The 24,902-nt window shown below is 45.7% G+C and overlaps 1 protein-coding gene across 1 annotated transcript in view; it reads left to right on the top strand.

The window, feature by feature from the left end:
* Window positions 1-24,202, top strand: part of PAPSS1 (3'-phosphoadenosine 5'-phosphosulfate synthase 1) — a gene marked incomplete at its 3' end in the record, with an annotated part of 44,940 nt that extends 20,738 nt beyond the window's left edge. Inside the window, exons 6-12 of the mRNA XM_084251782.1 lie at window positions 3,509-3,622; window positions 4,882-4,993; window positions 6,341-6,546; window positions 7,857-7,992; window positions 12,955-13,223; window positions 19,730-19,959; window positions 24,064-24,202. Coding sequence (XP_084107908.1) covers window positions 3,509-3,622; window positions 4,882-4,993; window positions 6,341-6,546; window positions 7,857-7,992; window positions 12,955-13,223; window positions 19,730-19,959; window positions 24,064-24,202 — 1,206 coding nt within the window. The remainder of the gene's footprint in view (window positions 1-3,508; window positions 3,623-4,881; window positions 4,994-6,340; window positions 6,547-7,856; window positions 7,993-12,954; window positions 13,224-19,729; window positions 19,960-24,063) is intronic.
* Window positions 24,203-24,902: the final 700 nt, after the last annotated feature.

Here is a 24,902-nt window from a genome sequence, read left to right as displayed (position 1 = left end):
TTCATTTCCATTGCATTTTTAAAAATACTCCTCTTTTCCTTACATTCCTTTAGACTGGTGGTAAGATCAGGAATCCAGATAAGATTTCCATGGTACTGTGAGTGCAGTGCCATCAAGTTCACACACACCAAGGCGTTGTGCTTCTCTTAGTTTAAGAAAAAAAATTTCCTTTGTTGATTATTTTTATCCTAATGCTGGGTGGTGACAGAAGAAGAAATGTAAACAGCTCTTTCATGCATCTGCCTTCTTTTCATGCCGCCTTCCTTTGGGGAGAAGGCTTTCCTAAGTAAATGACTTCACTTCCCATTGAAAGGGTGTGTTTCAGTGCTGTATGTGGTCGATCTGCTAGTTAATTTAGCAGATACTTGGTGCCGTGTGGACGAAGCACTGTTGTAAAACACGGAGTGTGGCAGTGAATCAGACAGCAAAACTCCTGATTCATGGTCCTCATTATTTATACTGAGAGACTGGGGTGACTATACACATTCATTCAGTATTGTTTTCGTTTATAACGTGATATGGAATTTAAGAAGAAAGACACCCCCACACACATTCATGGCTACTCTGACATTTATTCTCCTTCGATCCTTTGTCTCACAAAGTTGACTCTCAGATGAGCATTGGGCACCTGGGGAACCAGTGCATACCTGAGGTCCAGCCCGGGGTTCACGGTTGGTTGGTGATACCACCTGTCCTCTCACCTGATGGCCTGGTGCTTGCCTGTGTCACCTGCTTTCCGTGCTGTCCCCCCTCCCTGGTGATCCAGGGGAGCAGAGAAGGCTCAACTTGTCACTGGGGAGGCATTTGTTACATCTGATTAGATGTAACATTCATTCAGAAGATTCAAGTGTTTGCAGTACAATGGGCCAGGACTGATACCTGCCCCCCACTGCACCCCAGCTTTTCACTAGAGCAGCACAGGTGCTGTCATTTGGGACCATTTCTAGGGAAGACAGGAGTGGGAGAAGGAATACGGGATTTTTTTCTCTCTGATGGTTGGTATGGTTTTGGAGAGATTTCTAAAATAATTCCACCAGGTATTATTTCCTTAATGTTTCTCTTTACTGAGATGGGATTGGTTTCACGGTCTAGGGAAAAATGTGTTCTTAGTGTTCACTGGGGATTTCAGGGTGCTGGGGCTTTGATAGTGCAGTGTCGCGTGACCTAGCGCCTCTGGTGCCTTGTTCTCTTTCATCTGTCCGCTGTGATAGAATTCAGCGGGAGGGGGTAACGTGGTCGTGTGTATGAGCACCGAATTTCTCAGTATGTTTTCAGGGCATCTTTATTTCTCAAGGTGCTTCGCTAGGCTTTTTTCAAGAAAAGAGGAGACTGGAAAATAGAGGTTTGGGATTTCAGTTTTATCCTAACCCCGAATAGTCACTAGGTGGCCTGCTGGGGTTGCATTTGAACTTGGCAGCGTATGGCCTCAAGAAGTAGGCTTTGCCGCTGGTTTTAATCTCAAGTGATATTTTAAATACTGTTTGTAAATCTAGCAGGCACTCTAGATTTACTAGTGCTATAAATTATTTAAAGGTTTGTCTTTTTCTGAAATGGAAGGTTTAGTGTAGTAGGCGGATTTCATACTGCACGTGAGAACCAGACGGAGCAGCTCTGTTCTAAAGCGTTGCTTGGGTTCATGCTGTGGATGCATGTTACTCAGATAATCGAAATGTAATAGTTACATAAAAACATGAATGAGCTCCAGCATTCGAATCTGTTGAGCAGATTTGGCCCAAGACAAAAGTGTAGAAAGTACTTAAAGGAAACACTGGAAATGTGGGATTGTTTTGTTTTTGAACGTGATCAGAATTTTTTAGGAAGCTTGAGACAAGAAGGCAGGAGCGGCGCTCTCCAGGTGACGGGTGCTGCCAGGTGACGGGTGCTGCTTGTTTGCCAGCCCAGCTCCAGCTCATAGCAAGGGCATCTGTGAGATTATCCATCCAGCAAGGAATGAAAAGTTTTGAGTAACTATGCTGCACTTCAAAATCACTGACTGTTTAACCTTTGTTATATTCAGATCTCTCCAGACCCACCTCGTTAGTGGGAGTATGGTCACTGAACTCCCTACTTAGGGGATGTGTGAGGACCTTCAAAGCCTGGTGACCATGGAACCCTTCATGAGGGAGGGGCTTCCTGTGGAACCCTTGCTTGACTGGCCATCTATTTCTGTTTTAAAGGAAATTCCCTGGAATGAAGGGTTTTCTGGAGATGAGTTGAAGAGCACATGGCTTTCTTCAGCTGGCTGTGGCTCTGGAAGTCCTAAAGACTGTCTAGTAGGATGTGTGCTCATGTGGCAGTGCCTTCCCATGCTGTTGACCTGGTATCTTTGAGGAGGTTTTGCTCCTTTGAGGTGGTTTTGCTCTTTTGAGAGGTCTAGTAGTGGTTTTAGAAGCTAAAAAGATGTGTCACTAGAATATGCTAGAAGCTAGCAGGGTCTGCATTTTTAAAGTTCTTTGCGTAGTCTTGCGAGCATCCTCTCCGCTGTTCACATACAGTCTGCGCAGGTCTGGCTTCTCCGAGCAAATGTCCCTTGTCCTCTTGGTTCATGCTCTTATGTTTGTGTTAATTCTAAAAATAGCCACTCTGTCTTTTTCAAAGAGAAACACAGTAAAAGCCTCTTCAGGTTTTGTATGGTGTGGGCTAGGCATCAGGAGAATTGTGTCTCTTAAGTTGTGAGACTAAAATTCATTTAAAAATATTGCTGTTTGCGGTCGTTGAAGAGGGAAGAATTTTGTGAAATGCTTGTAATGAAAAAAAGTGTTTTGACGCAAATTAAGAATTTCCTTTTCTTGGGAAAAAAAACCAACACAAAAAACGGTGCGGTCACTAAGAATCCTCTCATCCTGTAGCAGCGGCAGGGCCATCACAGTACTGGCCGGGCCATCACAGTACAGTGCGCTGGGCTTGTGGCCAAAGGCACCAAGGAGGCGCTGCCTGCTTCTTTGAGAAGGGTCTGTTCAGTCTGCCCCAGTTTGTTTCACCCTCTCCGCGCTCCCGGTTTGGGCCAGCCCAGGAGGGGGTGCTGGTGCCCTCGTCTTCCCTGGTGACTGGAGATGGGGAGCATCACCTCACAGTCGCCTTTGTCATCCGCACATCCTTGGTGACGGCTGTCTACAGGTGTCTGGCCCATTTTTTATTTGGGCTGTGTTGTTTTTTTCCTGGGCTTTAAGAGATCATTGTAAATTTTAGATACCAATCCTCATTTAGGTATTTTGTTTCCAAATTCTTTTATCATCTCCACTGTGCATGGCACATCCTAGAATTTATTCTTCTTTTCCATGGACCACAGATGTTATGTTTAGGGCCTTCTTGTATGTGGCACGTTTTCACTCGAGAGTAAACCAGTTGACATGAGGAGCAGTGATGGGGGGTGTGGCCCTCAGAGCCCTCTTCTGTGCTGCTTTTCTGAAGTTTCCGCTCGAAATGTTGATTTTCTTCTTTATGCTCCCCCTGGGGGAACTCAAAATTGCTGAATCACACACCTAATTGTTCTTCTGTTGTTGTATAGGATATCGTACCTGTGGATGCTTCTTACGAAGTGAAGGAACTGTATGTGCCAGAAAATAAACTTCATTTGGCAAAAACAGATGCAGAAACATTACCAGCCTTGAAAATTAATAAAGTAAGTGCTTTGCTACTTATTATACCAAGTGATTTAGCCTCATACAGTCATTATTTTGGAAAATTCAGGATTAGCTAGCTGGGTTTGAGGGAAGTTGTAGTGGATACCCCAATATGCAGGGATGGGAACTGTTTAATTTGTGAAACCAAAATCCCAAATTACCATGGCTTTGACTTTTAGTCATGGTAATTATTTTGGAGTATCAAAGAATAACATTATATAAGATTTTCAGACTTATTGGAAAGAATGGGTTGCAGAAGGTTAAAAAATACTAAATCTAAAAATTCCAATGAACATTTTTTCCCATCAACCATATTCCTGAATCCCCTACCCAAGTGTCTGGCTCTCTTACATCCTTAAGAGTTCTACTGTGCAGCTTAGCTCTTGTGATACTATTAGTGTTTTCCCAACATGAGAAACTAAGTTAAATTAGATCTGATGACCATGGAAACTATAATTTATCATTTTCAACTCTTAGAGAATTTTAAATTGTGTCATTAGGAATGCTTTAAAATGCAGGAATTGAAGATGAAGAACCTGGGCCAGGAGTTAATTTCTCAGCCTTTCTTTTAGCAGAATAAAAACCCAGAACATCCAGGGAAGTGCCAAGTCTGAAAGTGAGGAGAAAGCGCAAATCCAGCAGCTTCTAGGCTTGGAGAAAGACTCTCTGAGTAGCTATTCAGGTCCCTGTAAGAGTAGGTATTTGATGTGGTTTGTGGGACCGGGTCTTTGACCAGAAGCCAGGACATGCTGGGGGCTCAGAGAGAGGGTGAGTCAGAGAGCAGAGTCACTCGGGAGCTGGCATGGGACGAACACACATGCACACATTTCTGTTCTCTCTCTCTCTCTCTCACACACACACGCACACTCACGCAGTGGCATGCCCATTCACACACATGCACATAAACATTCACATATATACACTCCCACACATTTATCTACATTCAAACACATACATACAGTTGTGTGCATGCTTACATACATACTTGCACACAGGTGTATATACATATATACACACTGAGAATAAATGATACGAATCTCTGATAAAATGACTCCTCACTGGTTTAGGAGATGCCATCCTTACTAACAGTGCTTAGAAACCTGCTTATTTTGCCTAGTGCCCTCATCTTTATTAGATTTACATAATCTATAATGACTTTTGTTTACATTTCTTACAATACTGAACTTCCTTCTGAGGTTATTCCTGCCTTTGTTGTAAGTGTGTGATGTAGGATCATCCTCATGCATGTCCTCCCCAGGTGGACATGCAGTGGGTGCAGGTGCTGGCAGAAGGCTGGGCCACCCCGCTGAACGGCTTCATGAGGGAGAGGGAGTACCTGCAGTGCCTGCACTTCGACTGTCTTCTGGATGGTAAGACATGCAGTGCGCGGGCTGTGCTGGGCAGTGGCACTGGCAGGGACTGCTCATCAAAGGGTTGGTGACATCTTAGTGGGGGTGGCGTGTGAAGACTGAGACATACAAGTTGGGGAGTATAAACTGAAGAGTCCAGAAATAACTTCAAAGAGTGACTCTTTCTGGTCTTTCAAAATACTAAAAAATAATTGCCAAAGAAATTGACATTCTGTGCATCATAAGGACAAACCAGCTACCTTGAGCTGCCTACTATCGCTAAGATTATTCTGCTACAGTAAAGAAAGCAGGTTGGGTATAGAACCTCTTTAAATTGCTACTGCTTTCTTCCACATTACAACTTCTTTGAGCAGTGAATTAGATATTGGAAAATGTAGTTTTGGATGATGATTCTCTAGAAACTGTATTATAAGAAAACAAGGTGTTAAATGCTGCTTTTTGATTTTCATCCTTGGGAGCACAGTCTTGGTGGAGTGCCTCCTTGGGAAAGATTTAGTCTTGGGTTTGGTGCAAATTCACCTGTTATCTTTTTGAATTGTACCTGGTGGTGGTGATTTTAAAGCAGCCAAGCTATTATGACTGATTCTGATGGTGCCTTTTGTCCAAGGAAGACGTGCTATGGTTTTGAAGACAGTATGGTTGCCGTCGGCTTGTGATGCACGCCCACTGGGGAGCTGGAGAGCTCATTTTTTTTTCTCACCTGTGCACAACAAGTAGGAAACAACTCAGAGCTTGACAGGTTGGAAATTGCTCATGGGCTGTGGGTCTCACTGGTGACTCATTTGGTTTAGATAGAGCCGCTGATGACAGCTTTGTTTCTTGGTCAGTGATAGCTGACAGTGGCTCAATTCTGATTAAAAACCAAGACATAAAACAACATTTTCGGCGTTGTCTGCTCTCTGGCTCAGGGAGAACCAGCTGTTTCATGTATATTTGCCACTCGGAATGTAGTCATGAGCAAGGGTTTCGATTTTTCCCGAAAGGGCTCCGAAACATGGTTCATGTCTTACATACTGAAGGGGGTTAGTCCATCTTGGGGGGTGTTGGCCTTGAGCCATCCATCCTTGTTAAGACAGTGCTTTCTCTCTGTGCTCCAACACCAAGTGTTGCCCCCCACCAGATAGTTTTGTGAATTGTGGGGATTTTGCTGCCCACAGTGCGGATGCTCTTAACTTTAACTCTTTTTTTAGTTGCTGATTTTCTCCCGATTTTCTGTGCTAAGCACTGGTCCCACCCGGACCCTGGGTACATCCATCTCCTCACCTGTGCAGCATGTCAGAAGTGAATGCTGGCCCAAGGCATGCTAGTAATGCGTGCTGTGTGCTTTCTGCTCTCTGTGCCATGCAGGGGGTGTCATTAACCTGTCAGTGCCCATCGTGCTGACAGCCACTCACGAAGACAAGGATAGGCTGGATGGCTGCACAGCTGTCGCCCTGGTGTACGAGGGGCGCCGCGTCGCCATTCTTCGCAACCCAGAGTTCTTCGAGCACCGGAAGGAGGAGCGCTGCGCCCGGCAGTGGGGAACCACCTGCAAGAACCACCCCTACATCAAGGTCCTGTTGCAACCCGCCTGCCTCTGTCCTGATTGGCTAGTAATGAGATGCCGGGATTCCCTGTGTATCAGCTTTACCATTGGGATTGTCAGTATTTTGCAGAATTAAGACTGGATGTTATATTAGTAGTCAGCAGAGTAACTTGCCCTTTTGGTCCACAGAAATATTTATTCAATAATAGACTTTTTGTTGTTCCTGAAATATTTTATTTTTTATGTTAAATATTTCATTTATATTAAATTACTTTTGTCCAGTAACATTGGGGACAACGCTGTGTGTTTTAAGGGTGCAGGTTCACACCTTGTCAGATGTGTAGTGTCACGCCAGGCCCACCATTTAAGCAGCGCAAATGTATTTTAAGTGTCTGCAGAGGGCCAGGGGCTGGTGCTGCCATGCGGGGCAGTGTGCACATTGTTTTGTGTGTTTGTTTTGTTTTTTTCCCCCTTAAATGCCAGGAATGAGTGAAATCATGCTTGTGTTTCTCCTCGGACTTCTTAGCATAATCCCCTTCAGCCCCACCCGTGTTGTCACAAATGACGGAAGCCATCTTTCTGACTGAGTAATATTCCGCTGTGTGCTTCCGGCAGCTTCGGTGGAGTCTGCAGCATGCCAGGCCCTTCCACCCCCACCTGCTTACCAGCCCTCCTGTTCTCAAGCCGGGGTGGAGTCATAGTCCACTCCCACAGTTGCCAGAAGAGGATCTTGTAGAAACAAAAATCTGAGGACATCACGCCACCCTTAGTGTGATTAAAATAACCCACCCATGTGTCTGCCTGGCTCTTAAGGCCCTGACCTTCTTGCTCTCCTTCTGCCCTCTGCGAGACAAAAGCTGGTTTCTGCCCCAGAGCATTGTTTTTGCTCTCCCTCCACCTGAGGTGCTGTCCCTGCGTGACCTGTTCCCTTTCATCCATTCAGGGTCAATGTCACTCTCCTCTGAGCGGCCCCGCCTGACTCATTTTTCTGAAATACCCTCTCGTGTGTCCCAGACACTATGTCCACCACCCTGCTTTTTTCCGTATGACATTCCTCAGCAGCTGAGTGTTCTCTGGTTTTTCGGGTGTCCCCCGTGAGAACATAAGATCCATCTCACCCAGGTCTCAAGCTCCCTTGAAGGGTGGGCAGGGAGGTGACAGAGCCTGACTCTGGAGTGCTGGTGGAGGGTGAGCGACATGTGTGCAGGTGTGGAGTTGTGCCCTGAGGTTATATAGTTATATAAGCGACTGGCATATCAATAAAACTTGAGGGGCAAAAAGTTTTTTTAAATTGAATTCATACTTTCAAAAAAATAATTTCCTTTTTCTTCCCTGTAGATGGTTATGGAGCAAGGAGACTGGCTCATTGGGGGGGATCTTCAAGTCTTGGACCGGATTTATTGGAATGATGGTCTCGACCAGTACCGTTTCACTCCTGCCGAGCTCAAGCAGAAATTTAAAGACATGAATGCCGGTAAGATAGGGATCGGATTATCTCATGTGGGAGTACTTGGCATCTCTGCCTGATGGAAAAAGTTCTAGAAGTTTTGTTCCAGCATTGACTAAAGCATAAGAGACAGTTGAGTCGAGGTAAATGGAGCAGTGGAATGGGGAAGGAAAGTCAGCTAATCCGACCTGCGTGGTTCTGCTCTGTGGCTGTGCTTAGGCTAACATTACCATGTCTGCTTTGGAAGGTGGATGCTGTCAGCAAGTTGACTTTTGTGGATTAGGAAGCTGACACGTTTAGCACCATGTGAGAGAGAAGTTATTTGCAGAGTTGATCGGTGCGCTTCATATCTCAGAATGTCTTCTCTCGGGAACGGTTCGATAGGGTTGAGAAAAGTGAGGTGAATGTGGTTGCTCTTCAGGAAACAACTGGCCACCAAGCCTTATGGGTCCCCATTATGGGTTGCAAGTGACTCCAGACATCTCAGTCAAGACCACCCTTTTCTCAGTGTGTTTAGCTTCTGTGAGGACCAAAGCCTGGGCATCCCTTCTGCACCCCTGAGGATGTGTGGAGATTATCCTTTTTGAGTTTCTCATCCAATCCTGGGGTCCAGCTCTTTGAGTTGAAGACTTCCTGCCTTTTGAGCTACTTAAGATGCTTGGTTGGGTCTTCTTTTCTTGCAGCCAGAAGCATCTGTGGAGAACAGGGTCATGTTCAGTGAAGGACTTGCTGAGATCACCTCATTTTCTTTCATTTTTTGCCAAATATTGAATTCATAGCTGAAATGCATGCCAGTAAATAAGTCACTGGCACGGTTGAGGGGTCTTATCAGGGAATCAGTCATAATTGGAGGCTTTCATATTACATCTGTTTTATCCTCCCCTGCATCAGGCAAACGTTTTATGCCATTGGGATAGTTTGTTGCATAATGAGTTATGGAGACTTTGTTTAAAGTAGCCTAGAGCCAGTTAGTAGCCTCACACCAGTCAACAAAAACCCTGGGGAATTACTTTGTTTACTTTTCCACTTTAGATCAAGGCAAATAGATAACAGACCAGGGGGTTACTTTGTAGCTCTTGTTTACTCTTCTAGGAAGCCCTAGTAATAAATCATCTGCTGCTGTGTGCATGATAAGGAGAGAAAACGGGAAATGTTCATTGTTTTCCTTTTACCTGCAGTTTTTATTACCTCTCCTTCCTCTTCTGTCCCTCACCTCAGAAGAACATTGGTCTCCCCGTGGGGGCTGTTGTACTGTGCACAGTAATCTGAATAGTATTGCTCTTCTAGAACATTCTGTAGCTGGCAAGGTTGGAGGTCTGTATGATGTGCTTCCAGATGGCAGGGTCTTTGAGCCACTGATGGTTGACTGTTCCCCTGGAAAGAAAGAAGGAAGCCAAGTGGGAGTGCATGTTTATGACATAGAGAATGTTGGTGTCCTAACCTGTCACAGAGGCAAAATTGACAGCTTCTTACAAGCCAGTACGTGTCCACACAGTGGCAAGTAAAGCTCAGAACTTTGTGGAGCTGTTGAACTACAAATGATAATTCGTACACCTGGAGCTGTGTGACAGCTCTTTTAGGCAGACTGAGGAGGACATGTGGCAGGTAGCTTGTCCACAAAGGCCCCAGGCTTTCGTGACATCAGTGGCCGTGCCCTGGGGATGTATGTCTGATGTGTGTGTCACCCTCAGTCAGATCAGGTGCCCCTCAGATAAGACCTTGAGCATAAATTCAGCAAGGAAGTATGACCAGGGTTAGGGAACCCAGTGGAATGTTGAGGCCTCCAGGGACTAAGTCTAGGTGGCGTTTCCACTCTGGAAATGGGGCTGGAAGGAAACTGCTTTTGAAGCTGGGTGAGTGGGGCGCTGGGCAGAGCTGGTTTTAGGCAGTCAGCACAGCCAGGTCACAGCACTGAAGCACGTGCTCCCTGGGCCGGAGTGCCCCTGCCTCTCACCCATCCTCTGGGCGCCTGCTGAGTCTCCCACCGCTGAGGTGGAGGGCAGCACTCCCCCGTGCCAGGCACATCCACTCACGGGCAGCACACGCACAGGCACAGACACACACCACACACTCAGACATGCATACTGTCACATGCACACATGCATAGATCACGTGCACATATGACACGTGCGCACACACAGGCAGAGAACGGATGCTGGGGAAAGGAAGAGCAACAACACAGTGCCCCGCTCGCAGAAAGCTTTATGTTCATTGTTAGCAACCAAAGGTGTTTGGGACGTGAGGCTGAAATAGTCATCGCGCGCTTGCTTTGGGGCGTGACAGTCACTGTGCGGTCACGCTGTAGCAACTGTGTTCATGTCTGTTCAAGCAGTCTCTCTCCATCTCTTTGATTCTTTTTATTTACTTTTTCCCTCATAAACATTGTAAGTAAAAGACAGACCAGTGATTTATGACATCCAGACGGGGGAGGACGTTCAGACTCATTCTTAGTTCCAACTCTTAAAAAAAAAAATCCCACCAAAGTAAACCCCCCCCCCCCACACACACACACACTTTCTCTCTCTCTCTCCACCCCTTGATTATTCACAAAGTGTGGTCAAGCAACTGTTGACTTAGGAAAAATCAGAAATCCCTGTTCTTACAGCTTTGGGGTAGATTAGGGGCAGGCAGTAAGGCTTGGGCAGGGACAGGAAAAGGAGACTTTTTTTTTGACCTAATATTGATAGTTTTTTTTTTATCTTTTAAAAATTTTTTAATTTATTTTTACATCATTACTCATTTTTAAACAATATTTGCTCCCCTCTACCCCCTCAGGTGTAGTCCCCATAGCGTTTCCTTCCCCAGTGCACCCGTGCACCATCACCTCAGTCCCCTGGGCTCCTCCCTCTGACATTTTAATGGCTGCTGCAAGTAGGGGCTTTTATAAGAAAGGCGGAAAAAAGTGGAGAGACAGATGAAATGGCCTTTGAATTTCTGAGTGGAGTAGATAGTAAGGAAATAATTCTACCTGGAGGAAATTTTGGCAGTGAAATCCTTGGTGGGATTGCGAATGTGAACTTCTAATAAGTTGCCTAGCTGCTGTTAAATCTCTAGTGTGGAGTTGATTAATTCTTTTGGAAAGAAGATCTAGATAGAGGAATTATTAGCGTTGGTGAAATACATGTATAGGAGACAGCTGACTGTGTTGTTTCCTCATTGCACATCCTGTCATGTGAGGACGTGCGCTACATGGTGATTTTACAGAGTCAGACTTGACCTGGCTGAAGTTGGGAATGTAGTCATCATACCTGGACATGTATTCCCCAGGGTCCCCTTCGAAGATGGGCGCCTGTTCCTGATTACCACCCCTTCATCCTAGATACTCCCTGGGAATGTGGGTTCACATGGTAGTGGCCCTTGACCCACAGCCAAACAGTGGGTTCATTTCCTGCTGAGAATTTTTGGAATTGGTTTTTAGCATTTGCACCTGTTGATTCTCAAAGAGGCATACCTGAAACTCCCACAGTGTTACAGTGCAGTGTTCCTTCAATGAAAAAACACAGAAAGCAAAAGCAGACCCAACAGAATAATATTCTTAAGAAACTCAGGTTTGCGGTGCACACCTTGATGTTGTTGTATCTTCATCACAATAGCCTTAGTGTCGTTCCCTTTTTAGGGAAGTAGAAAGGGAAATTCAGTCGTTGATACGCTCCATGGCTAACACTGGTAGTTCTGGGTCTTGAACTCATTCTTACTCTGTCCCAAAGCAGTGTTTCTTGGTATCCTACATCTATCCTCTCCTTTGAAACTGTCTGGGAAATGTCAAACCTTACTGCTAAGTCCAGATACTGTGGAGTGAATACCCAGGTACCTCTGACCCATCTGACTCTTGACTCATCTTTTATCATCCTCCCCTGTCCTCAGCTGCACCCGTCTTTATTCTGCAGCAAATTTCAAACCCTGTGTTGTTTCATCGAAAGCTTTACTTTTGTCTGTTCAAGGTAAGGACTTAAAAAATTAAAAAGCACAACCCTGATATCTGTAAGTGTGTTAGTATCTCAATATCCAGGATATGTTGACATTTCTAACTTCATAGTAGACACGTTTTTAAAAAAAATTGTTTGAATCAGGGTCTAAATAAGATCCATTGCTTCATATGTCTCCATTTCATTATTAAACTCTTTTGAAATCCTTTACAATTTATAGGAAAATTACAGGAGTCGCACCAAGAACACGAGTACATTCCACCAGATGCTACAGTTATTAGCTTATACCTTACTTGCTTTCTCATTCTCTTTGAAGGTTGTAGACCTGAAGTGCGTTTTCTAAAAACAAGGACAGTCTCCTCCTAGCTGCAGTGCGCCCACTGAACTCAGGATAATAGCCATGGTGTCGTACAGTCTGATCCCTGGACTCTGTTTACATCATGCCATGGTCCAGCAGCCTCCTTTAAAGCCAAATCAACAGCAGCAAAGGCTTCTCTTTGCCCTGTCCCTTCCTGTTCCCAGTTTCCAGTCCGTGTCATCAGTCCTTCTCTGGCTGGAGCTCTCCGTGTTCCTTGTTGGGACGTTCATAAAAGGGGCGTTTCTGAAGTGCTCATGTCTTTTTTTTTTTTTTTTTTAAGTAATTTTTCATTCATTTACATGTCTGTATATCTTTGGGGTGACCTTTGACTCCTCCATGTGTGCACAGGCTTCACTCACCCTCCACCAAAGCTCGCACACCAACATCCCACCTGGTGGATAATTATGGCAGAGGCCAAGAATTGGCCTCCATTGGGAGGCTGAACCAGGATGTTTGCCTCGGAGTCTGCTGCTCTTCTCCAGTTTCCCAAGGGTGCAGAAAGTTACTGTTACAGACCCATCACCATTATATCTGTTGTATTTTAAAGTAAAAAATATAGCAGCATCTGGGCAGGACACAGTTTCACCAGTTTCGGTCCGGTTGTGCTGCTGCATGTTTTCTTGCGCTAACCTCAAACTCGTCTGCCCTTTGGAAGGTAATCTCTTAGAAATGTGCTGTTCTCAACTCTGGAAATTCTCTTTTCAGATGCTGTCTTTGCATTTCAATTACGCAACCCAGTGCACAACGGGCATGCTCTGTTAATGCAGGACACCCACAAGCAACTTCTGGAGCGGGGCTACCGGCGCCCTGTGCTGCTCCTTCACCCTCTCGGGGGCTGGACAAAGGATGACGATGTTCCTCTGATGTGGCGGATGAAGCAGCATGCTGCAGTGCTGGAGGAGGGCGTCCTGAATCCCGAAAGTACAGTCGTGGCCATCTTCCCTTCTCCCATGATGTACGCTGGGCCCACTGAGGTAGGCTGCTGCTGAGATTTTCACTGCTGCTGCATTGAAACTGCTCTTGTGGGAGGGTAGAAGGATGCCCCCCCCACTGCCCCCCAAGGTTCTGTGATGGCTGAGTAAGCCAAACAGCATCAGGCAGATTAGCAGGCGAGAAAGCTTAACTACCTGTGTAAAGGGAGTCTACCTAGAGTGTTCTGGTTTTTCAGTGGGGGAGACAAGGATCCCAAGCTGTCCCTGCAGACGGGGCTGGGTGAGCGCGGTGTGGCCAGGTGGGGGCTGCCCTCTCAACTGCTACGTGTGCAGACAACAGCTCACACCTGGCTTCTCCCCTTAGTCACTCTTCCCAGGGGATAGATATTGGCATTCTCTGAAATTTGGAATTGCCAAAAGTATTTCAGCAGGAGGAAAAGCATGGTATTTTGAAAACACGCTCCTAATACCTCTCTTCCTCTGTGCTTTGTGAAGGACTAGAGTTGAAGGGGACCGGGAAGTAGTATTTCCTGTTATGGTTAGGGGAGGGCTCTGGGTTCTATTTAGTGGTCAGAGGGATATTTTGAGATCTTTTTATAACTATATTTGAAGATGGCTTAATTCGGGGTTTGCTTCAAGGGCAGAGTAGGATTAAAAAAAAAAGTATTTGTTGAATGAATGAGTGAATAAATCAATGACTGACCTAAAAACCAGTGTGTGGGAAACTCCCAGCCAGCTCCTTGTTGGGTTTCCAAGATAAAGAATGGAATGCGTGTTGTTTCTGCGTCCCTTTTCATGCCTGCCTTGAAGGGAGAGGAATATATTCAGATTGCTCTGGTAGGCAAATCCTTTTAGAAAGGATCTGAAGAATTTCCTTGTATATTCCCTGAGCTGTCTTCCTCCAAAAAAAGTCTAAAAGGAAATCGAACTGTGTGTGGCTGTCCTTTGGGGTCCATCTGAATGTTTTCACCAGAGCTTAGTAGTGGGGCTGTACGCGACACAGACCTCTTCATGCAAGGAAAACAGAACGACGAAAAACTGAAGATTATAAAATGTATTCAACTGTAATGTTCTCAGAATGGTCCACTCTTTTTACATAATAATAAAGCACGTGGCCACGGGGTTTTAGAATCAGGCTGGAAATAAACTCTTGGACTCGGAGCGGGCAGGGCGGCCCTGCTGTCCCTCCTTGGAGTGGAGTCGCCAGTACCGCGGCTTTGGCTTGCTCATTGTTCATCACGGCCTGGACTTGTGGGTTGTGATTTTCTTTGTTTGTCTGTTTCTTCCCTGTTGTTCTCTCATGTTACCTGCCCTGTGGTAGCAGTGATCGCTGTAGTATTTCCCTTGTGAGCAGTCAGGGGGATAGTTGTAAATCACTTCCCACGTCGCCTAGCTCCTGGCAGTGCAGGCTAATTTAGCGATCAATAGCAGACTGCTCGTCTGCAAGTTCTCGGTGTCCCAGGATTCTGTCCTGTGTCAGGGGGCTTGTCCATCTGTGAAAGAAATCCTAGAGTTTCCATGATGGCAGAAAGCCCCGATGTCCACTCCCGCCCAGGCCACATGAGAGCATGCCTCCCCTGGGCCGTGTCCTGTGGTGTTCAATAATTTAGGAAGAGTAGGAAAATAAGTGTAAAGATGGAATGAAAACCACCATTTCTGGGTGCTGCGCAAGTATCTGTCACACGCTGAACAGATTCTTAGCGTGCATTCTACAACGTAATCCACACAGCAGCTCACAAGGTAGGTTTTATTCCCTCTTTCCAGGTGAGGTTGCTGAAGCTCCGGGAGGCGTAGTGATTTCACTGTGGTCTGCCGAAGGACACCAGAGCTGCATGGTCAGCAGTGCAAGTGGTGGCAGCGGGTTTAACTCAGGAGCCGCTGCCCCTGTGGAAGAGACAGCTTAGAACTCGGTTCTGAGCGTCGCCCGTGGGGATCTGTAGGCAAAGACGAGAGTGGCGCAGGGCGTGGGCGTGTGGAGGGAGGCCTGCAGGAGGGACCGCCAGACTCGCGGGAGGGGAGAGATGATTCTGGTGACACAGGCCAGCAGGTGCTTGCTGAGGCAGCCACTGGGGCGGTAGGGAGTGAGGAGTCTGAACCCACGTCAGGGGTGAGCACTCCTACTAAACTGACGCAGCAAGGTTTTTACTACAACTGGTGGTGCAGGCCCTACACGAGTGTATCTGAGCCCCCTCTAGAGTCAGAGGAATCCTGGTCAGGTCTTAAGGTCAGCAAGGCTCACTGTGACATGCCTGCTCGTCCCACAGGGGCTGGCGGCTGCCTGGAGGCTACCGGAGGCCTTCTGCTGTGGGAGGACGGAGGGAATGGTGTTGGGTGCTCTGGGTGCCTACGCCGGTTTCTAGAATGGTATAAAGAGCATCAGACTTATATGTAGATCCCCGTCTGGAGGGTCAATTCTCAGTTGAGGGGGGGTGGGTCCTAACAGAAAGCTGTGCATCTGGTATCCAAGCAAGCGATAGCGTCTGACGTCCAAACCTTTCGCGAACCAACTTGGAAATTCTAGGGCACTCTTCATCCTTTACGCCGTTTGGTGTTTCAGGCTTGTGGCCTGGCAGGGTCAGCTCCGTCAGATTGAGGACAGATGAAAACGATCCTGTGTCTGCTTCTCCAGCACCCCACTGTGTGTTTGGCTTATTCGCAAATCTTCGGTCAAGATTCTTTTGTAATTAGAAAAATGCTCATTTATGTAGCTTTTCCAGCGACATCAGGAAAAAGTCTGCCAGTGACGCTTGCTTGCCAACTAATAATAATAAAATGAAAACAACGACTCTTCCTTTAATCATCTTCCGGAGGTCATTTAGAAGGCACTGGTACCAGATTGTTTCCCTTGACACATGTTCTCTTATCAACAGGATGTCCCTGATTTCCCAGCCCATAAAGATGTTATGGCTTGACTCCTAAATTCTGTTTCAGGAATGAGGTCGGGTACGGGGAGACATGTGGAAGGAGTGTTACTTTTCTAACGGTCAAAAGGAGTTCTGTCTGTGCATTCTCACTCTGTGAGGTTCCCGTTGACCGTAGGAAACTGCCCCAACTCACTGAATACTGAATCCGTTTCTGTAAGGGACAACGCAGGCTTTCTCGGGCCCCCTAGGGACAGAGCCGGACGTCAGCTGTGCCTTAGAGTGTGGGTGTGTGCCAGCAAGCAGTTGTGTCCTGGCTTTCAGGTGGAGGAAGGAGAATTACCAGTTGAATCTTGGAGAAAACACGTTGCTGGAGGTAGGGATTTTCCTCTGCTGTGGGAATTACCCACACGCAGTACAGAGCTGACTCTGTGTTGGGGACAGAGGCTCTGAAGCAGGAATAGGTTGCCACTGTGTTCCTTGAACTGTGTTCCTACCACCTTCCGGGGAGTAAATCCTGCCACGGTGTCAACCTGTTCCTCCTGTCAACAATTCCAAGCGTCCTGCCAGCTAAGGAGACATGATTTGTTGAGATCTGGGCCCAACTAGAAGCCAGAGCCCCCAAGACTGCCATCCACCTTTCACCCTCTCTGGGGTCTTTCGTAAGATAGCCTTCAACTCTTTTTTTTTCACTCATGTTTGTGGTGTAGTTCACAGTCTTTTTGGGGTCCCTGTACTGTGAAATACCTTTCAGTGATGAGAGGTAGGGTCCTTGTGAACCAGATGAGGTAATATCAGAGCTACATTTAGGAAATGTTTTTTTTTTTTTAAAGCTGATTTTAAATGATGTGTAGACCCTCTCTACTTAATACTGTTGGGAAATGTGAACCCTGAGTTTCCCACTGCTTATACTGAAGATCTGCGGCAAGAACCAAGACTGCTTTCTAAAATCCTGCGTGAACCTCTGATGCCCAGAATTAGGTTAGTCGTGACTGTGGTCTGTGGTACGCCTCCTGTCGTTGGGCTGTTGGTCCATGAATCACTCTTTTAAAATTTCATTATATATTATTTTTTGAGATGAGAAAAGTATGTATTAAAGTTAAATCATGCAATTAGAATGAATTTTTTTAAGATTTATTTATGCAAACAAGAGCTGAGGTATAGGGCAGAGGTGTGGGGGGTGAGAGGACTCACCAGAGACAGAGTGGGGAAGAGAACAGGCAGACTGACTGAAGTACGCTGCTGAGGGGAGCAGCAGCCATGCCACGTGGGTAGCTGCCTGGCTGGGGAACGAACTCGTGCTGCAGTGGCTGTGGATTGCTTCATAGTGCTGCATCCTAACCCCTTGCACCACCAGGGAGGCCCCTAGAATGAATTTCTTTCCCCTCCAACCCTCCCTCCCATCCCATTGTCAATTTCTTCCACTCCCTCTTAACCTCAGAGGCCTGCGTTTATTAATATGTGCTACTTTTAAAAGTATATTACTTTGTCTAATCCCCTGCCATGAGAAATCATCCAGAGTTTGCTATTCTGACTCGCTTTAGGATACAGGTCCCTCAAACAGCAGCTCTTCACCTTTCTTATCACTGACTCACCTCCACAGTGTGGCTAGACCACCTGCTGACCCGTTGTCTGTTGATGGGCGCTTACACTGCTTCGTGTCTTAGCTGTTGTAAATAGTGCAGCAATCAACAGTTTCTTGACCACAGTTTGCACAGTGGGGAGAGAAGGGTGGGTGGAGGAAGCGGAGGTTTGTGTAGCAAAGATCTGTTAAGCTTCCTGCTTTGCCGTCTTACTCAGACACAAATCCTGCAGCTCTCATGCGAGGAGAGCTTGTGTGTAGGAGAAGTGTGGCTAGGACCTGGGGGTCCTCTCCATCCCACTAGCCATTGGGAAAGAGAAACTGGACAGTGCTCAGGAGACTACTTATGTGTTACTTTTTATGAATTGGAGTTTTAATGTTTTTAAATTTTATTCTTTCGTCCACCACCATCCACTGGAAGTCCTCCACCCTTGCTCCTCCCCACTCTTTTCCCTTCTGGTAACCACATTTGTGTTGTTGAAGTCCATTCGTTTATTTCTTCTTGGTATATTCATCCACTCTGCTGCTTTTGCACATGTAGGTGACATCTTCCCGTATTTGTCTTTACCTTCTGACTTTTTTGTTTGACCTGAAGCCTTTAGGTTCCTTCCATTTTGCTAGAAATGGCAACATTTCATCTTTTATTTATCTTTTCTGTAGCTAAATAGTATTTGTTTGTGTATATATAGTACATCTTCTAACCAGTCACTCACTGATAGGCACTTCTGTGTTCCTGTGTTGTAGCAATTGTGCCACAGTGAATATAGGTGTTCCTAGCAATGTAAATGGGGTGCATATAGCTCTTCGAACTACTGGTTCCATATTCTTCAGGTGGATACCCAAAAGTGGCATGACTGGATCACATGCTAACTCTGATTTCCTTTTTGAGGACATTCCATACTGTTTTCCAAAATGGTTTTACCAATTTATGTTCCACCAACACTGTACAAAGGTTCCTTGTCTGCATCCTCATCATTGTTGTTAGTCTTTCTGATGTAAGCTGTTCTCGTGGGTGTGAGTGGAGATCTCACTGTGGCTGTGACTTGCTTTCCTCGTAACACTTTTAATGGCCTGTGTTTGGCTCGTTTGACTGGCACATGGCACAGGGCCACGCTGCAGGGGAGATTGGGGATTCTAGTAGACTATGTGCTCAGGAGAAAGGATCTACAAGTCCACAGAAGCACAGGTGTGTGGAAAAAACCAAGGCAGTTATTAATTCTAGGAAAACAAATAGTTGTACCAAGAGGAGAGGGAAAAAAAAACTCGTGACCGTGGATAACGTGTATTGCGTGCTTACTCTGACCAGGTACCATCTACGTCCTCACGTTTCATACATCAATGTTCCCAAAATTCTTAGAGATAAATACCATTGTAATCCCCATTTTATGGATGAGTGTTGACTTCACAAAGGTTGGTGTCACTGTACTTAGTGGGTAAATGGATAGGGAGTAAGCAGAGTGGATAAGCGCCAGCGTCATGTCCATGAACCCTCTGTGAGCATATACAGCTAGCACGCTCTCATCACAGGTGCCTGGAGCAAGACACAGACCATTGTGGACTGATGTCAAAGTGGATTAGATGCAGACTTTTGTTTCCAAGCTGGTCACAGGATATAAGCCTTCAATTATAAGACAAATAAGTTCTGAAAATGTAACAATGCACAGCATGTTGCATATAGTTAAAAATACTATACTAGGTATTTGAAATTTATTGAGAGTAGGTTGTGTTCTTACTCCCTCCATACACATTAGCTTGACTGTAGTAAATATTTCACTGTGTAAATACATCAGACCATCTCTTTAAAGCTGTACAGTTTTATTTGTCAGCTATACTCAGTACAAGAAGGGTAATTACCATTATCCCAAAAGCCACATGCGTTAAATATGCATATAAGTGCATATGCATAAATACACATTTATAATCCTTAGGTTAATAGGAGGGGGTAGGGATTCTGTTTCTGGTTTCTTGAGATGAGAAATTTATGTTTATTGAGATTCCCTGCTAAGCTATTGATTGTGTTAAGAATGCGCATTTATTACCCATTCACTGCTTCTGAGCCCTGGCCATACAGAGCCTGCTGACCTACATGCAAGCTGTCCTTCTAGGTCCAGTGGCACTGCAGAGCGCGGATGGTCGCAGGAGCCAATTTTTACATAGTTGGACGAGACCCCGCTGGCATGCCGCATCCAGAAACAGGGAAGGATCTTTACGAGCCGAGTCACGGGGCCAAAGTGCTGACGATGGCCCCCGGCCTCATCACCCTGGAAATCGTGCCCTTCCGCGTTGCCGCTTACAGCAAGAAAAAGAAGCGGATGGATTACTATGACTCGGAACAGTAAGTGGCAGTTTCCTACCCAAATCTGGGAAACATGGGGCTCCCGCCCCCTGGGGCCGTCATGCATGTCTCCTCTTTCCACACCTTTAGTGAAGGCAGGCTGGGTGGTAAAAAGGTACCAAGGCAAGGTACTAAACACAAACCAAGGAAACGAAATCCTCAGTCTTCCAGAAGATAGGAGAAGTAACGCTGGACCAGGTCTGTGGCTTGTGACTCCAGGGATTTGGTTGTGAAGCCTGAGGGTGGTGCTGTGGTTCCGCTGTCCGTGTCTGCTGGCCTTGCTGAGCTCACAGAGGCAGTTGGGGGACTTGGGGGTTGTGACACTGCAAAGCCCTGGGCATCTGTGTGGTGGGGGAGGTTTGCTAACATTTGCACAGTCCCCGTGACAGGCGCTGTTCTGATGGCGTTGTGGGTATTACATCAACTGTCCCCCACAACAGGCCTGAGGTAGGTGCTGTTCTTGCCCGTTTTACAGGTGAGTAGTACGCTGAGGCACACACAGGCCAAGTAACTTGTGTAAGGCCACAGAGTGGAGGTAAAGGGCAGGCCAGCGTGGGACGTGTGGCCTGGCTCCAGCCCGTGTGCTTGACCAGGCAGAGGGCATCTCTCCTCAGTGCTCCTAGGAGGAGCCAAAAACGACAGTGCAGAGAAATGGAGAACTGAGCTTCTTTGTACCTGTGCCCAGCAAACTGTTTCCATTGCTGAGTATAGATACCATCCCAGGCAGCGCAGGCAGGCTGTAAGCGTGGACAGCAGCGTGAGGCTCAGAATCAGAAGCTGGCTGTGCCACTCCCGCGGAGCCTGGGTCATTCCCTGTCCTTGTCCCCTCATCCCCAGGAGGACAGCGTGACATGACTGCCTTGTGCAGCAGCTGTCCCTTTTACATCCAGTTGGAGCTTGACACAGGACTTGTCTTCTTGTCTTTTTTGTGCGACTTACAATTTATGTCCAGCAAGTGGAATGTGTAATTATTTGTGTGTGTGTGTCTGTTACCAGTGTCTGCTCTACTGGCAGTCCTGGAGTGGGTACAAGTAGAAACCGGCTGAGTTCCAGCAGCCTCTGGTCTCAGAGCAAGCCTCTTCCCGTGAGACGTTACAGTTGTCTTCAGGAGTAGCCTTGACCCGGGTCCTCAATGCTGTAATGGTGGGGACAATAAATAGAAAAAGAAACCTTGGTAGGGAGGAAGCCTGGCTGCCCTTTGCTTCTCCCCAGCGGGACATTTACACAGGGAGTCTGTGTAGAGATGCTGTGAAGCTAACCCTGTTAGGAAAGGACTGACCGAGAGCCTCAGACTGGCTCTGCTGGTAGCCGGTAACCCATGCCACCGTCGTGTGTCCACCTCGATGAGCTAGGGAACCCAGACCAGCCCGAGTGGAGCTTTCCCGTTACACGTTTCCTTGTGTTTCACGACAGAGGCGTCTTTGCAGATCCAGCGGATTTAATCCCAGGCAGGCCCCTCGACTCCATCTTCCATCTGTATGTAGTTGACTGATGTGCTGGGAAGCCCTTGGTAACTTTCATGTTTTGTTAAATCTGTGGAGTATTGCTTTAAGTCTCTCTTTTAATCACTCAAACGCTAAATAATTACATCAGTTCTCATAAGATTTTCCAGTGATGAACTCTTAATTAGTTACATGAGTGGTTCATTTTCTTGGCATTTTTTTTGAGTTACTGAATCTGAATAAATTGTAACTTGGGAAGCGTTAAAGCTGCCCTCATTTTCTATTTTTCATATTTGTGTTCAAATACAATTAGGTTGATGGGACTATACTGGAAGGTGATTAAAACTGTGTGGAAGGCGATTGTCTTTGATGTAGTGCGAAGACAGTTATTAATTATGACCACATGAAGTTGTCTTGTGTTTGATTAATGGATGTTATTCAGTGCCAACTTTTATGTAATTAATGATTTTGCAGCTTTTGATATGATTAAATACCAGTGTAAGACAAGGCTCCGGGAGAAAGAAAAACAAACTTCGTGAAGATTTCAGGCAAAATATTATTGATAGGAATCATAGTATAAATCATCTGTTTACACTTAGGAAGTTAAGGTTCATAGTCACTAGAACAGTGACTCAAAGAAACTCAGTTTAAGGGCCATAGAGACCTTTATTCCCCTAACCCTGTTCCCATTTAAGTCTTGTGAAGCTGACCGCTAAAATGTTTTGTGTGAATTCCTTTATTTTCCTCTCTCCTGTTGTTTTTGCAATACCCAAGTATTTGTTTTCGCAGAATTGTCTTTTCCATTAATTTATAAAATGTTTTGTTTTTACTAGTTTTGAAGTTTCTTCTGAAAACATGTAGCTGATGTGATTGTATAAATTTACCAAGTCTTACCCTGTGTTTTTAGATTTTGCACGTATTTTATTATGGGGAGTTAGTATGTGACTGTTAATAGATATGTAAAATGCGTTGCCTTTTTATATTACTATACATTTGAATAATAATTAGGGGAGTACAGGTATGTATTAGAAAATACAATTATATATTTGTTCTTTACCTGTATCTTGTTTTAGGTTAGCATGTTAATACTGAAATTAGTTCAGAACTTTCTGACGTTGCTATGCTTTTATTCACCTGTTACCTATTTGGACAGAGATTTTTAAAATGAGCTTTATGCATTATAAAAATTGCTTTTGGTAGTAATTTGATTTTGATATTGGTAATTGCTCCAACTCATCCTCATAGAAAACTGCAGAAAACATGATGAGCTAAATTAAAAGGTGCACGATACTACTTCGCAGAAATAATCACCAGTAGCACTTGTGTCTCTTTCTAGTCTTCTCTCCCCTGGGCTCCTCCCCCATTTTGTTAAAATGGCAGTGGTGTTGCAGGGAAAGCGTGGCATCCTGTTTCGAGCCTTCACCCTGCACGTTATTGACAGGATTGTACCAGCACAGAACGACTTTCAGAGAGCTCTCTGCAGAGTGTCTGTGTGCATCTGCTTACCTGGATGCCCAGGTGTGTGTTGGTCAGACATGCCTGCCATCCCTGAGGAGGAGGGCCATGCAGTGCTGGGTGGCCCACTGCATCCCCAGGTCATCTTCACAAATAACAAAGTGGAAAGGAACCACTGTTGATCGGAGCAAATGGTGCTGTGAGCTGCTTGACTTGGGTGGCCCAGGACACTAGCTGGGTCCTGCTGTGTCCTAGGCCGGTCACCACATTTGGGGGAAGAGGACAAAATGACCAGTCAGCAGTGTGTCACAGCCAGAGGTGCTCAGCGCTGAGGCCTAAGGGCTGCAGGATCTGCAAGGAAGAGGAAATGAAAACTACCTTTGCGGTAGCTTATCAGTGGAATAACAGCAATTACTGCCACTTACTAGCTGTTACAAATTCTAGTTTTTCTCTGAAGATTCCGGTATTCCAGTACCTAGCCTTTCCTAAAAAGTTTTCAGTCTGTGCTAGATTTAATGTGATCTTTTGTTTTAATTCCTAATTCTAAAGCAGCAGTTGCCAGGGGGTTGGATCGGGAAGGAGTGGGTGTGCTTTTAAGGATCCTGGGGGCATGCCCCAAGATCACCAGGGTTTGGGAACTGTTCTGATTCTTGACTGGTGGGTCCGGGTTTGGGAACTGTTCTGATTCTTGACTGGTGGGTCCGGGAACCTGCCTGTGTGGTGAAATTACACAGAACCTAGTAACACACAGTAGGGGTAGGAGGAAAACAGAGCAAGTCTGAATAGGAACAGGGACTTGCTTCTGTGCTGTCAGCCTGGCTGGCTGCTCTGTAGTTCTGCAGGGAGTTAGCGGCGGGAGGGCTGCAGAGACCTTGCTGTATTGTCTCTGGAATTATAACCGCATGTGCATCTCGATGAACTGTGAAACAGTCAATTGAAAATTTTTCCTTAGTTCTACGCAAGAGTCCTTTTCCATAGTGTTTTTTGTGCAGTGGTACATTTGAAATCAGGATAATACCCACCAGTTAGTACTGTGTTTTCTCCACATTATTTTCCTCTTCCGCTGAGATTGTCTACCATAAATAGAATGAACCAGTTAAGAAAACCAGTTAAGAAATGAACCAGTTAAGAAAAATTTTAAATTCACTGAACATTTCACTAGAATGTAAGTTTCTAAAATGTGGAATAATTTTCTTCTCTCTCTCAGCCATGAAGACTTTGAATTTATTTCAGGAACACGAATGCGCAGACTTGCCCGAGAAGGCCAGAAACCTCCAGAAGGCTTCATGGCGCCCAAGGCCTGGACGGTGCTGATGGAGTACTACAGGTCCCTGGAGAAAGCCTGAGCTGCAGCCACGTGCCCTCCCGTGACCCTGCCCTGGCCGGCAGAAGGGGCCCGGAGCTGCTGTTGCTGGTGGCGTCCATTGGCCACCACCTAAATACAGCCTGTTTTCCCTAGGGATCATCAGTGTGTCCTGCCTAACGGGCTTTGTCCCGAGCTAGTGTAACACACAGCTGGTTTTAATGTCTCTCTGCCACTTACTGTAGTTCGTAATCCTACAATTTTAAAATCTCGTCTTTTTATATGGTATTTATGCTTCTGTCTCATGATTTTTCCAAACTGTTGTAGATGTAACCAATAGTGTACACTTTGAATCTCACTTTTTCATCCCTTGAAAGAAGAGGGAGAAAATCCACTAAATGATAAACTTGGGTAGAGTTAGTTTGGGGAATTTTTCAAAACATTTGCAGCAACTAGTTTTTTGTTTTTTTACGTTGAACATAGAAACTGCTTGTATGCTTTCTTCCAGTCAGCTATCGATCTCTCTCATCTGTTACAATCTAAAGTATTCTTACGATCTGTGTAAGCCCTGAACGAATTTTCTTTATTCAATAAAATTAATTTTTTGACTTCTTACTATGTGGTACTTTTAACCTTGTTTTGTTTGCACATACTCTCTCCTTCTTGTTGAAAAGTGAAAACACCAGCCTCTTTCATGACTGAGACCTGGTAGTTCCTCACACCATGATTCATGGTTTTTTACG

The sequence above is a fragment of the Talpa europaea genome (assembly GCF_964194135.1).
Source record: "Talpa europaea genome assembly, chromosome: 13".
Lineage (NCBI taxonomy): Eukaryota > Metazoa > Chordata > Mammalia > Eulipotyphla > Talpidae > Talpa > Talpa europaea.
The sequence above is the reverse complement of the archived record's forward strand: the minus strand, read 5'-3'. Positions and strand labels throughout refer to the sequence as shown.